At 36.5% G+C, this 16,385-nt stretch overlaps 1 protein-coding gene across 1 annotated transcript; it reads right to left on the bottom strand.

Annotated features, from left to right (window-relative positions):
* Positions 1-1,579: 1,579 nt before the first annotated feature.
* Positions 1,580-2,515, bottom strand: LOC131408190 (olfactory receptor 6M1). Its single transcript, XM_058544733.1, has one exon. The coding sequence runs from the start codon at positions 2,513-2,515 to the stop codon at positions 1,580-1,582; it is 936 nt and encodes a 311-aa protein (XP_058400716.1).
* Between the last annotated feature and the right edge of the window lie 13,870 nt (positions 2,516-16,385).

Below are 16,385 nucleotides of genomic sequence, written 5' to 3'. Positions count from 1 at the left end.
TTAAACTCATTAGGGGCAGAAATTTTGTCTGTTCTATTCACTGGTACATAGTAGGTAGTCAAGCAACATTTGATAAATGGATGAATGAACGAATAATTTCCTTTGATCTGTGTACATTAATACATTATATTACTCAATGATAGACTTAATTCTTTTGCTCTACTCTGCACACATTATTAAAGTTATACTTTTCTTTGGTAATTTTCTATCTGAAGTCAGATGCTAAGCCTCTAGGTTTTCTTAAGTTTCACTTTGGGCCGTCTACCCAAAGGGACTGTGACAATTTGCACCTTGTTGTTACCTGGCCTGGTTCCACTTCTGGGTTCACCCATTTCTATTTATCAGTAGGTAATACAAACTTCTGCCAATAATCGTCCTTCCACTAATGCTCCTGATGTCATCACCTTTGACCAACTCAGGTAACCATCATCTTGGTCATTCCCTGCTCTTCTGTAGCCTCAGTCTCTCTACTGTACGCCTTCAATCAATATTTTGAAAAAGCAAACACATCTCCTGGTAGAAAATAATATTTTCTAACCGATGTTGCCTTCATATCACAATACTGTTTCTATTCTCAGCCAATCTTCTTGAAAGTGTTATCTATATTTATATCTACATACTATTCTACCTACTCTATTTTGGTTTTTACCCCCAAAATTCTGTTAAACTTTTTGCCAAAGTCATTCATGATCTGCTGCTACCAAATGCAGCAGACACTTATACTTTTCTACCACGCTACTTGAAACAGCTCCCCCCTTGTCTTTCATCCTATTTCATGGTATCACACTCTCCTGGTTTTTTTCCTCTTTGGTCACCCATCCTTAGTCTAATCTGTGGGTTATCTCCTTTTGTTATCTTTCTGGTGATCTCAGCCACTTCTATGGCTATAACTATCATTAATATATTTGATGATTCCCTAAACTATATTTCTAGCCCATGTCTCTTTTCTAAACTTCAAATAATAGTCCAACTTATAACTGGATGTTCCACAGGAGCTTCCGATTCAATAGGTCCACCACTAACCTGCTTTTTTTATGTTCCTTTTCTCATGGACTATCTCCACCTTTCCCTCAGGTTTATAGCCAGAGGCTTGATACCCTGAGTCATACCTCTTTTTACCTCAGTCGTCACATCATATTTACTTGATCTGGATAATAGAGGTGAAAACCGAGTCTCTTGAAATATTTACGAGTGCCTAACAAGAAGTTAAAATTCTCTAACTTTGTATGTCTCTCTATGAGTGGTAATACTTTATTATCTGTTATTTCATTTAGAGATGGAGACATTGAGGCTCAGATAAGTTGTGACTTGGTCACAGTTACCTGGAAAATAAACTGATTTAACCAAGGCTAGATTTGGAGACCTCTGAATCCCAGTTAGGTAACTTTTCACTGTTTTAAGCTATACAAGACAGTTTATGGGTTATAGTCTTTTCTTCAATTTGGTGTGGTCATTGATCATGCTGTTGACACAGTCTCAGGCTTCTGACATGCCAACATGGCGCTATATTCATGCAGAATGGATATGCTGAAGATAAGATACAGTGTGTGATATACTAAATGCTAGCGTCAAGTTTTCCTTAGTACCAGGACATGATTCTGTCCACTGCCTCTCTCAACACTTCTTTCATCTTTTCATTCCTCAAGCTGTAATTAAAAGGGTTCAGAAGAGGGGTCACTACTGTAATGAGGATAGCAGCTATCTTGTCAAAATCCAGTGAATAGTTCTGATTGGGTCTAACATACACAAAGATGTTGCTCCCATAAGCAATGGAGACAACAGTGATGTGAGAAGCACAGGTAGAAAAAGCTTTTTGACGGCCTTGGGCTGAGGGGATGCGTAGGATGGTAGAAATGATGTAGGTGTAGGAGCCGGTAGTGAATGCCAGGGAGCTCAGGATGACCAGGGCAGATAGGAGAAAGTTCATCTTCTCAATGAGGTGAGTATCTACACAGGCCACCTGTAGAAGAGGAGCAATGTCACAGAAAAAGTGATTGATTTCTTTGCTACAGTAAGGTAGCCTTGTCACTACAATGGTTGGTACCAACACAGACAGAAAGACTCCCACCCAGCAGCCCAGAACCAGCAGGAGGCTGACCCTGCTGTTCATGACGACGGTGTAGCGCAGGGGGTAACAGATGGCCACGTAGCGGTCAAAGGACATCACTGCCAGGAGGATAAACTCCACTGTCCCCAGAAAGAAGTAGAAATATGTTTGAGTAATGCAGCCAGCAAAGGACATGTCTTTCTTCTCTCCTAGGAGGCAGGCTAGCAACTTTGGGGTAACAACAGTGGTGTATAAAATATCCAGAAAGGACAAATTACTGAGGAAAAAGTACATTGGAGTTTGCAGGCGATTATCAGTCCATATTAGGGAGATGATGATAATGTTTCCTGTTGCTGTTAATGCGTAAGTGAACAAGAGAACCACAAAGAGGAATATTCGGAGCTCCAGGAAAGCGGGGAAGGCAGTCAGGGTGAACTCAGCCACTGTACTCCAATTTCCCCCGGCCATTGCTACACGGTGGATGTGGTCTCCCTGAAGAAACAAGAAAAGGGACATCAGCCTAGAAGGTAATTTTATAAATAATCTATTGAAAATGTATTGTGGAGAGTGTCTTGTATTGGGAGATGACTCATGGGATATAGTCCTCGATCTGAAAGTCATTATTGTGCAAGCTTGGGAAAGTCAAAATACCATTTAGACACAATGTTTCTGTAAAGTGAAGGGGTAAGGCTGGATAAACAAAAACAAAACTCTCAGCTTTCTTCTCATTAAATGAAATTTCTCTTCTTTTCAACTCATCCAGCTTCATTTTCCTAGCTAAAAATGTGCTAAAGTGTTGACTCATACTTTAACTAGAACTGCTTTTTATTGTTCTGAGCTTTACAGTCACCAAGAGGGAAATCCTTTTAAATACCTTCTAGCTTTTCTATAACAAATTTTCTTTCACTTTGGTGATTGATATTAGTAACCTGCTATGAATAAGAGATAATGGTTGATTTCTTTTTTCCAATATTAGGTGATCTCTTGGGTCTTCCAGTTTTTAAAGTCTTTTCCTAGCATATATAGACCTATGGAAACAGACCAAGGATGTCTGAAAGGAACAGTGCCTCATGATTCCTACTAATCACTTTAGATGACACATCGAAAGGGAGTAATGGGTTTCTTGTTGTTAGATTGCACCCTGTGTCCAAAATCCACTTCCTGCAAGTTCTATGAAGTATGTAATATATACATCATATATCTGGCTGATTATTTAAGAGGACATTATACAATGTGATAAAATCAGAGAGGTACAAATTACGCACAGGAAGGTAAAGTAGAGGTAATTCAGCTTACTTAATTTACTTGATCAGTTGAAATCATAAAACTGTACATCAAGATCATCCAGTTTGGGGGCTGACCCCGTGGCCTAGTTGTTAAGTTTGGCACTCTCCACTTAGGCGGCCTGGGTTTGCTTCCTGGGCATGGATCTATACCACTCGTTGGTGGCCATGCTGTGGCAGCAACCCACACACAAAATAGAGGAAGACTGGCAAAATGTTAGCTCAGGGTGAATCTTCCTCAAGCAAAAAGAGGAAGATTGGGAACAGAAGTTAGCTCAGGGCAAATCTTCCTCAGCAAAAAAAAAAAAAAAAAGATCATCCAGTTTGTTCTTTCTCTTAGTATCTGAGAAATGATTCATTTGCACAGATTTCCCCATTTCAGGTTAAAACTGAACATTCTTTGACTCTGACGTCAGTGGTTTCTTTGTCTAGATTTCATTTAGCTCCTCCTTAATAAATAAGTTATAGCTGCTCCCCTCATTTTCCTTTTCCTACCTCCTCTCCTACTCCTTCAAGATAAAAAAGCTTGCCTTCTTATTTCATTTTTTATTTGAAGTTTTTCCTATTACAAAAGTAGATATTTTCAATGTAAAGAATTAGAAAATGAAAATGCAAACGAGAAAATTACAATATGTAAGCAAACCTGTTAGAAATATGGTTTCTAACATTTTAATGTACAGTTATGTATCTTTTAATGATGCGGATACATTCTGAGAAATGTGTTATTAAGTGATTTCGTTGTTGTGCGAACATCATAGAGTGCACTTACACCAACCTAGATGGTATAGCCTACTACACACCTAGGCCATATGGTACTAATTTTATGGGACGACTGTCATATATGTGGTCCATCATTGACTGAAACATTGTTATGTGGCACATGACTGTATATATTTCCAGGCTGTTTCAAAGTTCCAATTACATACATATGTATCTAAACTAAATCATGCTAACATTATTTTGTAACCATCTTTTTCTTATTTTTCTTTTCTTTTTTCTAATAATCATCATCTTTCCATGTCTGTTACTAGAAATCTACACATTTTCTAGAAATAGCTTTTTTGAAGTATAATTGATGTCCAAAGAACTATATGTATTTAATGTGTACAATTTGGTGAGTTTAGACATATACAAACACCCATGAAACCATCATCACAATCTAGGTAACAAACACCTCCAACACCTCCCAGAGTTTCCTTTACACAATCATTTTTAAGGGTCATATAGTGTTTGATGCTATGGGTGGGACCATGATATATTTAGCCAGTTGCTTAGGGCTGGTAATTTAGATGGTCAACATTCTTTGCTCATATAATGATCAAATAGGTACTCTTGCACATAAATGTCTGTGCAGTTATCTTATTATTCTTTGGAATACTCTTATTTTCTAATAGGATGTTTGTTCTCACTATTGCTGTCATAATATAAAAATCCGAGAAAGACTTGGTCTTTATTTTATTATTGAGGTAAAGTTGGTATATAACATTATATAAGTTTCAAGTGTACAACATTGTAATTTGATATTCATGTACGCTACAAAGCGATCGCCACACATTCATCTGTGTGTCTGTTTTTATGCCAATACCATACTGTTTTGATTACTGTAGCTTTGTAATATAGTTTGAAATCAGGGAGCGGATACCTCCAGCTTTGTTCTTCGTTCTCAAGATCGTTTTGGCTATTTGGGGTCTTTTGTGGTTCCATACAAATTTCAGAATTATTTGTTTTAGTTTTGTAGAAAATTCTCTTGGAATTTTGATAGAGATTGCATTGAATCTATAGATTGCTTTGGGTAGTATGAACATTTTAACAATATTAATTCTTCCAATCCATGAGCATGGAATATCCTTCCATTTGTTTGTGTCTTCTTCAATTTCTTTCATCAGTGTCTTATAGTTTTCAGTGTACAGGTCTTTCAACTCCTTGGTTAAATTTATTCTTAGATATTTTATTTTTTTTCATGCATTTGTAAATGGAATTGTTTTCTTAATTTCTCTTCCTGATAGTTATTAGTGAATAGGAATGCCACAGATTTCTGTATATTGATTTTCTATCCTGCAACTTTACTGGACTCACTTCTTAGTTTTAACAGCGTTTTGGTGGAATCTTTAGGTTTTTCTATATATTATATCATGTCATCTGCAAATAGTGACAGTTTTACTTCTTCCCTTCTAATTTGGATGCCTTTTATTTCTTTTTATTTTTGCCTAATTGCTGTACATTGAATAGACGTGGTGAGAGTGGGCATCCTTGTCTTGTTCTTGATCTTAGAGGAAAAGCTTTCAGGTTTTCACCATTAAATATGGTGTCAGCTGTGGGTTTGTCATTTATGGCCTTTATTATGTTGAGATATGTTCCCTCTATACCTACTTTGTTAAGAGTTTTTGTCATAAACGGAAGATGAAAGACTTGGTCTTATAATATTAGATTTTACCTTACTAGAGCAGCTGGCAATGTAAAATCACATATAGATCTCTTTTATGGGTTCTTTTTCTGAGGTAATACTTCTACATCACCGCTAAGGCTGGGTAGCTGATGCCTTAACAAGGTTAAGCTCTTGTGTTTTTTAGAAAAAAATCTCCTTTTATATTTTGGACCTCAATTCTCTTGTCTGCAAAGCTAGAATGTTGGACTGCACATTTATAAGATCCATTCAATGCCTTAGAGCCCTGCTACTAGTCACTCGTCAACTCCCTTCCCCACCTCAAAGATTCTAACCTCTTTGATTCTCTAGTAAACAATCTCCCAAATGATTCTATAAATTACTGTACGGAAGTGTCTAGTCATGAACACATATGCCCGTATAATAAAACACAAAATCTCATCTGACCTTTCTGTATGAGGCATTCTGTTGTCTGTTTCATGTTTTGTATTATTTCCAAGAGATTGTCCAACAGGCAAATGATATTTTATATTTTAAGATTCCAGTATTAATTAGATTAATGTGAGAAGTTAAAAAAACTGGGTTCTAGTCTCAGTTTTTACCACTTTTAGCTTTGTTATGTTAGATTGAATTCTTCAACTTTGTTGTAGCTTCTTCATCTGAGAAATGAAGACAATTACATTTGAAATGGTTGCTCTGAGGTTTAAATTAAACATATGTGTGATGATATCTAATAGATTCTTGCTAAAAAATACGGCTCCATTCAGAAAGCATTGAGATGGACTTAAAGGAGATGAACAATTAGAGCTGGTTGTCTCTTATCTGAATAAATAACAATAAATTGTGAAAAGTTTAATTTGTAACTGAGGAATATTTTTAATGCGTACATAATCTGAATTCTCCCAGATTGACATCTGACCCCACTAAGAATATTGACAGATCAGAGAGACTATACACAGGGAAATAAATTTAACAAAAGTCATATATTAATAAAGAAAACATATATTAAAAAGTATACTTACATTTCACTGATTGTATGGGTGATGTAAAATTCTCCCAACATGTTTTCAATGTGCAGACATAGTAAGAGGCTCAAACTTTGATTATTATGTATGCATGAATTAATTCTATGCATTGTACTTTGAATTTTTTTTTTGCCAGTTCTATTCTATCCTAGCTCATAGAAATATCTCGCAAAGATAAAATAAAACTCCCTAGATCACTGAACCATCTAACCCCAACACGAGTCCTTCTGATTAGCATCCTCACCACATACCCCACCAGCCATTACTTGGATGACTTCAGTGATGGGGAAATCACTACCTTGCTTTAGCACTGGCTAAATGAAAAGCTCTTATCTGGAATGAAAAACTGTTTTTGTAACTTCCAAATACACATTCATGTACTGACGTTACAGGCCAAATACTAATCTTTTTTACTATGACAGCCCTCAAAAGCTCTATGATCTAGATATCATCCCTGCCCCACAGGACCCCAGTGAGTTCAGCACAACAAAAATTCTAGAGTCTGTTTTTGCAGATAGAGAACGTCGTAGTTGTGTTAAGTGGTTCGAAATAGTTGCAGGAATAAATCAGTCCTAAGCAGATTAGAGTAAATCATCTCTGACTCCATTTAAAAAATTTATCCTAGAAAATCATTAATTCTCATTCTGAGGTATTTTTCCCCATGCAAGAAGGCTATATTTTGTCTCTTTGGTTAATTCTCAGTCATTTTAGTTACTTAGTAACCGGGCTGTTTTAGATACAAAATCTCCTACAACTAACTCATCTAGACGTGGCTGATGCAGAATCCTTCTTACAGCATCCTCATCAGTTGATGGCTCAGTGAAGGGAATTCAGTACAGTTTTTGGTATCTCATTCCGCATTCATGGTTACTAGAATATTAATCTTTCCATTGAAGCTTTTACTAAATGGTCTTAAATACTTTAAATTACCACATTAAAGATGACTTGAATTTTTTAAAAAAAGCTACCTCTTTCCTTTTCTCTATAAAGCAAAGCTTCTTTTTTTGTATAATTTTTTTTCCTAAGTGGATGAACTATGTTTTTTCACAGGCATATTTGCCTTAGAGATTTAGAGGAGAACAGCTCTTGGGGATACGGGTCAAAAGAAGTTCATTAATAATATCGTTATAGAAGAATGTTGGTTCTGAACTACCTAATCACAATTATGAAGTTTTAGAAGGGGATAATAGAGCCGTTAGGGGGTCCTTCGGGATTTCCTCAGGTATTTTACGTTATCCATTCAAAGGACAAAGAATACTTAAAAAAAAAAATCTACAAGGGGGCTAAAAACAGAAAACTTTTCATTCTTTTTAAGATATTGATACAATAGAAAATATTCTCTAATATTTTAGCATTTCCGATATCATGTAGTACCTCTGTCTAAATCAGCATAGAATTTTCTTGAAAGTTTTTTTAAAGTTCCAGATAGCCATGGTAAATTCCATTATCTTTCTCATTACTGTCCTGTCCCCGTTTTTTCTTTTGAAGAAAAGCCCCTGTACTGAACTCAGCCAAATTCAATTCTGTTCTTCTGTCTTCCTGACTTATCTCCCACAGCTGCAAGCTTGCCGTGAACTTCCACTGTATTCTCTAATATACATATTTTTTTCAATAAAAATTCCTTTCAATATTCCCCTCATAACTAAAAATGCTGTACCTTTTTATCTTAACATAAATCTGACTTTCACTTGGGGACACTGAAGCTCTTCCAAGTGAGTGTACTCATCCTCCTTGCCATGTGCCAGAGGGCCAGGGGTGCACAGCTGGAGGGATGGGATCATTATTATTGTTGGTGTTGATGGTGGTGTTACTTTGCTCCCAATTTTTATTTTCAAATCACTATTCCTCTGATTTTTGATAAAACTCCTCCAAGGCTCATATTATACAGTCTTGTAAGTTTTCTTGGTTTTTGCCATTTACTGCCTGAATTTTAAGAAAGGGGTAAACCACTGCTATAGAGTGTTCAAGTAAGACAATAATGGACCAGTTTTTTATTTGAGTTTGAAAACATGAAAATCATTGGTGACACATTTAGTAAAGACTTTTTCAGTGGTTCATTGTCTTCTACTTCATCCTAAGAATTACTCATTGTGGGGAAACTTAACATCTATGTGAACAGATCATAAAAGATACTATTTGAATTTCTTAATCTTACTTCCAATGAGTATCACCTGCGTTCCTCTTAAATCATGAACTCCATTATTGTCACCTGGATTTTGCCATCACATAGAATTAATCTCTGAAATCCCAAACTCCAAGATGTCAATCTTGAGTCATAATCTTTCAACTCTACAGTTCTTTGTTCTGTAGGGGTGGAAAACTTTTCTCTTCTTCCCTTCTAGGTCCTCTGGCTGGTCTAATAATTAAGATGTCATTAGGCAGATTAATAGAAGAAAAACAAATTTCATAGACACAGGAGCCCCATAAAAATATGGAACTCCCTGGCAGTCAGGTAATTGAGGCTTATATACCACCCTGAGCTAAGGAGAAGGGACTAGTGGTCTGGAGCCTCAAAGGGAAGGAAGACAATTCACAGGAAGATGGAAAAGCAAATGCTTGGTAAGCAGATGTTTGCCATACCATGCAGATAAGTCTTTCTCATATAAAAAGTTATCTCTGGTAATAGCTTTCTTCCTGCTACAGGCCCCCTATCTAAATACTTTTAGGCAGTAAAGCAGGAGGTAAAGAGCTTTTCCTGAGTCTGCTCGGCCCCAATAGTCTTCAACTCGAAATAATCCACATGCCAAAGTGGCACACTCTGGGGTGGGGCATTCTGCTCCCACTCATTTTCTGTATACTTACTCCATGGCCTCATCCTGGCCTCCAGCCTATGGATGACCCCATTTTCTCCCTATCAGCCTTTTTGCCTGATAGATATATGTATGTATTTATGTATATATAAATTGGTAAAAAATATGTATATTTGTAAAAATGTATATATATCTATAAAAATATATTTATAAAAATGTGTATTTCTATAAATGGATATATTTCTACAAAGAGAGAAAGGGAAAGAGAGGGAGAGAGGGAGGGAGGGAGGGAGGGAGAGAATGAGAATATACAGGTCTTTGCAGTGGAATGAACACCTACAAAATGGAAGCTGACATAAAAACAAAAGTCTGTGGACAATATTTAAAATACACTTTAAGTAACATTGGGAAGGTGTACTATAATGCCTAAAATTTTATGTGCTGCATTGATATCTTTGAGCCTCACAGGGACCCAAAGCCCTAACTTCAGAGTTCTGCTTTTGCCAGATTACACTCCTCTCTCAGCAGGAACCTGTCTGGTTCTCCTATCAGCAGACCAGCTGCCTTCCCCCTAGTCCTCGACCTAAAGGGCTTTGGTTCCCTGACAGCTAAACAGTTCTGCACTCTGCTCCTGAGTGTACCCCCAATGTGGTCCTGCACGGCTGTGGTGTCCTCCTCCCTCAGCTGTAAACGTGTGTGACTAATAAACTACTGTCAACCCTATCTGTCCAGTATCGAGTGTCGTGTGTTCAGCCATCCCCAGGGCAGGACTCCCTCCTTCACCAGTGGGGTAAAGAGGAAACAAAAGAGACTGAGGAGTGTAACACTTCTCTTCAGCCATGTGCGTGTGCGCTTGCGTGTGTGTGCATATGTACGTGTGTGTGTTGTGGTTGGGTAGCAGTTTAGAGGGAATTCTGGTGAGAAAACGTATAAGAAATAGTAAATGGGAATAATGGTAAATTGGATAGAATGGCATCTCATGATTACCTTTAAATAATATGTGCCATTTAAACACTTTTTCTTCTCCGTGCTCACCACTTTAAATACTCTAGCCACCAAAATCCAAAACAAAGTACCTATTCTTGACCATTTACAACAACAAGGTAATTTGTTTTTAAGGAGCCCCATATAATAGGGATAAAATGTGGGAGAGGTGGTCTAGGGTTCAGAGCAAACCTTTCCACTTACTGACAAGCCAAAGGCGTTCTTTTGTAATGAATGAATTTGACTTTAACAAAGATTTTTATTAGTGTTTTCCCTCTCTTGACTCCACAAATAATCTTGTGTTTCGTTACATGGGGTTTGTTATATTCTGTTATCTTCCATATTATTTTTATAGAACTCTCTCCTAATACTTAATAAGTATTGCGTAAATGTTGACTGAACGGGAGGCTCGATGCCGTAGAGGAAAGAACATTAAATTGGCAAAAAGAATGACAGATTCTAGGTCTGGCTCTATTACTATCCAGATTTTGAAAATTCTGCCTCATATAGACCTCTGTTTTCTCATGGTAAAGTGAAGTGTTTGAGCAGGATGCTCTCTAAAGTCCTTCCACCCCACATGTTTGATTTTATATCTGTGTCTGTGGGAGATACTCACCACAAATACTTTTACCACAGTTTTTACAACAAAGGGAAGCAGTGCTGTGTAGGAATTAAGAGCGTGGGTTTTTAACATCAGTTCTTGGTTTGACTCCACTTACTAGCTGAGTGCCTTTGGGACAGTTATTTAATCTCTCAACTCCTCTGTTAACTGATCTGTAAAATAGGGGTAATATTATCACTATAGGGTTATCTAAAAGTGAAATAAAATGAAACATGAAAGCCTTTAGCAAATTGCCCGGCACATGGTAAGTGCTCAACATTTTAGTTAATTATAACTGGTTAAAGCTCATTAACTCTCTGAGGGTTAACGCTGGAAGGAAGAGGTAAGACTGGTTAGTGTGTCTCCTAAACTATGATAGCTTTGTGCCTCAGACACTTGTCTGGGATGGACTGCTGATGGATTTGTAATTGGAGTTGTGATAGGTCTTTATCTACATATATATGTGGAGAAATACATTTCTGTCTATAATTAAGCTATTTAACTTGGGATTTATAGACCTCTCATGCATAAGAAAGGGGTCTATGAACTTGAATGCATGAACAAATTTAAATTTATGAATATTTGTGCATTTTTTTTTCTGGCGATAAGATATTCCCGGTAAGACTTTGATTTTATTTCTGGTGCTGCTATTGTTTTGATTATCTTGGTGGCATCTTGCATTCTAACTTTGAAATTGCAGGAACCCAAGCACTACATTTTGAATGCTTAAACTCCTCAATCCCATTTTATCACATTGCCTCTTCCAGGCTGTTCCTTGTGGACTCAGGCAGGCCAGAGAACAGTGAATGTGGCAATAGTTACCAAGCGAAAAAGGTAGAGAGCAAACATGAAAGGGAATCCAGAAGATCAGAGTCTAAAGAAGTAATTATACATAGTTCTGCTATAACAAATTAAGAGTAGTCAGGAAATATGACCTGTGAGGACCTTTGCAGCTTAGGTCATGCTGTTTTATCTATGAATGTGCTGCAGGCCTTAAATATTTTTAGTTACGTTAAGATTTCCAGGCAATAAGTCTAAAATAGTGTATTTTCTTCTATTTGTTTATCCATTAATTTATCATTCATTCATTGATTTCTTGCACAGATGGTTCCTGACTTATGATGGTTCAACTTAAGATTTTTTCAACTTTAGGATAGTGCGAAAGTGATACATATTCAGTAGAAGCCGTACTTCAAATTTGAATTTTGATCTTTTCCTAGGCTGGTGATATGCTCTATGACATTCTCTTGTGATGCTGGGCAGCAGCAGTGAGCTGCAGCTCCCAATTAGCCATGCGATCACAGAGGTAAACAACCAATACACTTACAACCATTCTGTACCCATACAGCCATTCTGTTTTTCACTTTCAGTACAGTATTCAATAAATTACATGAGATATTCAATTCTTTAAAGTAGGCTTTATGTTAGATGATTTTGCCCAACTATAGGCTAATACAACTGTTCTGAGCATGTTTAAGGTAGGCTATGCTAAGCTATGATGTTTGGTAGGTTAGATGTATTGAATGCATTTTCAACTTACAAAATTTTTAACTTATGGTGGGATTATTGGGACATAACCTCATTGTAAGTTGAGGAAGATCTGTATATTGAATCCTTTTTGTGTCAGCTACTCTATTAGGGACTATTTCTATGGTATCTTCTTGCTATAGACATTTGGTTTTCTATAACTCTTTAGTTTAAATACATCACTATCCTTGGGCCAGCCCCAGTGGCCTAGTGGTTAATTTCGGTGCGCTCTGCTTTGGTGGCCTGGGTTCGGTTCCAGGGTGTGGACCTACACCACTTGTCAGTGGCTATGCTATGGCAGCGGCTCACATACAAAATAGAGGAAGACTGGCAACAGATGTTAGCTCAGGGTGAATCTTCCTCAAGCAAAAAGAGGAAGATTAGCAACAGAATGTCATATAGTTGAAATCATCCAGTATGTAGCCTTTTCAGAATGGTTCTTTCATTTGATAATATGCATTTCAACTTCCTCCACATCTTTTCATGGCCTGATAGCTCATTTATTTTTAGTGCTGAGTAATATTTCACTGTCTGGATGTACCACAGTTTATTTATCCATTCACCTACCAAAGGACATCTTGGTTGCTTCCAAGTTTTGGCAATTATGAATAAAGCTGCTATAAACACCCATGTACAGTTTTTTGTGCATACATAAGTTTTCAACTCCTTTGGATAAACACCAAGAAGTGCAATTGCTGGACTGTATGGTAAGAGTATTCATTCATTGATTTATTGCACAGATGGTTCCTGACTTATGATGGTTCAACTTAAGATTGAACTGCCAAAGTAAGAAACTGCCAAACTGTCCTCCAAAGTGGCTGTATCAATTTTGTGATTTTTTCAAATTGATTTCTATGTATTGTTTGCTTATTTAGCCACCAAATGCTACAGCAGATTTTATCAAATAATCCATCGGTTCTATTCTTCCTCCTCCCTTCACCAGGCTACCTTCCTGTGATATTCTGGACTGATTGATCTTGCTCCTGTCTGAAATTATTGATCTATATAGGTCACGTCACAGCTGTTATTCACCGTTATTCTTGGACTGTTTTTCTCACTTTCTTTATGGTTAATCAATCAATTTCTAGGATTGTGTGGTTATCTTGTGTAGTTGAAAGGTAACTCTCCAGTAACTTCTGAAAGATGTATGAGAGGTAAATTTTGAATTTCGGCATTTCTGAAAAGGTCGTTAGTCTATCTTTAGACTTGGTAATCATTTGACTAGGTATGAAATTATAAATTGAAAATAATTTTCCTGCAGAATTTTGAAGCAACATTTTCACTGTATTTAGCACAGTGCTGCTGTTATGGTAGTGCCATTTTTATTCCCAATCCTTTATATATGATTTTTCCTCTTTAGACACATTTAGCATCTTATCTTTGCCAAGTTTTTGAAATTTCAGGATGCTGTGCTTTTGTGGGCTCTTTTTGATTCACAGTGCTGAATATTCAGTGAACCCTTTAATATTATTAGTTAGGGGATATTTATTATGTTATTTCTTTGTTAATTTTCTCTACTTCATTTTCTCATTTTTCTTTTTCTGGAAATTCTGTTATTTGGGTGCCTCTCCTATATTAAGGCTAATATTGTTGCATCTGCCTCTCTTGGTACCTGGTAATTTTGAGCTCTACAATTTCATTGATCCATTTCTTCAATCAAATGGGAGTTGAGACTGTGGGGTGAGTAGTTACCTAAGTAGGGTGCCAGAGGAGATAAATTTTTTTAAAAGGAACTCCTCCCCTTTTTTTGGCTTTGCAATTCATCACTGTTCCCCACTGTACATGGTATTCTTATGTCTGGAGCTTTTCTTCTTCACATTTTCCAGAGACTAAACTTCTAGCCTCCTATTACAGAGGATGGAGTGGGGGAGAAGAGGAGAAGGGTGGTCTCCCAGCTATATGGGTGGGGTGGGGACCTGGGATGCCAATTATTCCATTAATAATGCTTTCATCCAATCTTCCTATTATCAGTCATTCTTTTTAATCACCTTCCCCCCAACCATGTCAATTACATTTGTTGTCTTTATATTTTCAGATTTTCTGAGTTAATCAGGGTGAATTGGCTTGCTTCTCACAGGGATCTCCCTCTGTAGGTACTTACATCTTAGCTTAGGTTAGTTCTGTGACATAAGTAAAACAGTCTTCTATTCTCTAAATATTTTTACAATCTCTTATCACTTTAAAGAAGTCATTCCATCATCCTCTGGCCTCCATTATTTCTTTAAACTTTATTTATTTATTTTTCCCCCCAATGACATACAGTTGTATGTCATAGTTGCACATCCTGCTAGTTGCTGTATGTGGGATGCGGCCTTGGCATGGCCAGAGTAGTGGTGTGTCGGTGCGTGCCCAGGATCCGAACCCGGGCCACCAGCAGAGAAGTGCGCGCACTTAACCGTTAAGCCACGGGGCCGGCCCCTGGCCTCCATTATTTCTGATGAGAAGTCAGGCATAATATTTTTGTTGTTCATTTTTAATATTGTCTCTTTGTCTTTGGGTTTCAGAAATTTCTTTGGATTTTATTTTATTTTATTTTTTGGTATTTATCCTAATTGAGTTTCCTGAGCTTCTTGGACCCTTGGGTTGATATATTTCATTAAATTTGGAAAATGTTTCCCATTATCTCTTCCAATAGTCTTCTGCCCTGTTCTTTCTCTATTCTCTTCTGGGAATCCAGTTACACATGTGTTAGACCTTTCATATTATCTGACAGGTCTTGGATACATTTTAAAATTTTTATTTTTCTTTGTGTTACAGTTTGAATAATTTATGCTAAATGCTTTTTACATTTACTGATCTTTTCTTCTTTTGATAAGGCCATTGAATGGATTTTTTATTTTTGATACTGTGTTTTTTGTTTCTAGCATTCCATTAGCTTCATTTTAATATTGCCCATTTCTCTGAGGACATTTTACATGTTTTTTGTTTTGTTTTTACCCTTTTTCACTAGGTTCTTCAATAGATATATCATAGTTTGAAGTTCTTGTCTACAAATTCCAGCATCTGGGGTATCTGTGAGTATGGGATTTACGATAATTTGGGATTATTTTCTTGCTTATTTGCATGTCTCATACTTTTTAATTATACATTCAACATTATAGTAAAAGATCATTAAAGACCAAAGTAGATAATATGTATCCAAAAAAGGCCATTTCCCTTTGTCTGCCCGGCCACCAGTGTAGGCTTTTGTTTGTTGATTTACTTTATGATTTTTCTCTGTTTAATTTTATTGATTCTTTATCTTTGTTATTTTCTTCCTTTTGGATTAATTTATTCTTCTTTTCCTAGATTAAGGTGCAAGCTTAGATCATTGATATGAGACTACTTCTTCTCCAATATAAACTTTCAATGCTATACTTTTCTCTCTGAAATTTTCCTTAGCTGTGTTCTACCAATTTTGTGAATTGTGTTTTTATTTTTATTTTATTTAATTAAAAATATTTTCTAATTTCCCATCTCACTTCCTCTTTGACCTATAGATTATACAAAGAGTTTGTTTTCTAATTTCTAAATATTTTGGGATTTCACACAAACCTTTTTTTATTAATTAGTTTAATTCTGTTTTGGTCAAAGAACACACATTGTATAATTTCAAAACCATATTCTTTTCCTTTTTTAGTATGATAATTGATATTTTAAGTAGAGTATATTGCTGCCTGAGTAAAAGACTATTTTCTTCACCTTCTTTTCATGTAGGTGAGACAGTGTGACTAACCCTGGCCAAAGAAATGTAAGTAGAATTTTTCAGTGGGCCTTCCAGTAAGGTTTCCTAAAAGGGAAGGAAT

The sequence above is a fragment of the Diceros bicornis genome, chromosome 7 (assembly GCF_020826845.1).
Source record: "Diceros bicornis minor isolate mBicDic1 chromosome 7, mDicBic1.mat.cur, whole genome shotgun sequence".
In the NCBI taxonomy this organism is placed as follows: Eukaryota; Metazoa; Chordata; class Mammalia; order Perissodactyla; family Rhinocerotidae; genus Diceros; species Diceros bicornis.
This window is presented reverse-complemented; position numbering and strand designations above follow the sequence as displayed.

What these genes read in the sequence shown, in the direction of transcription:
- LOC131408190 (XM_058544733.1), bottom strand. Translation starts at nt 2,515, where the DNA reads ATGGCCGGGGGAAATTGGAGTACAGTGGCTGAGTTCACCCTGACTGCC.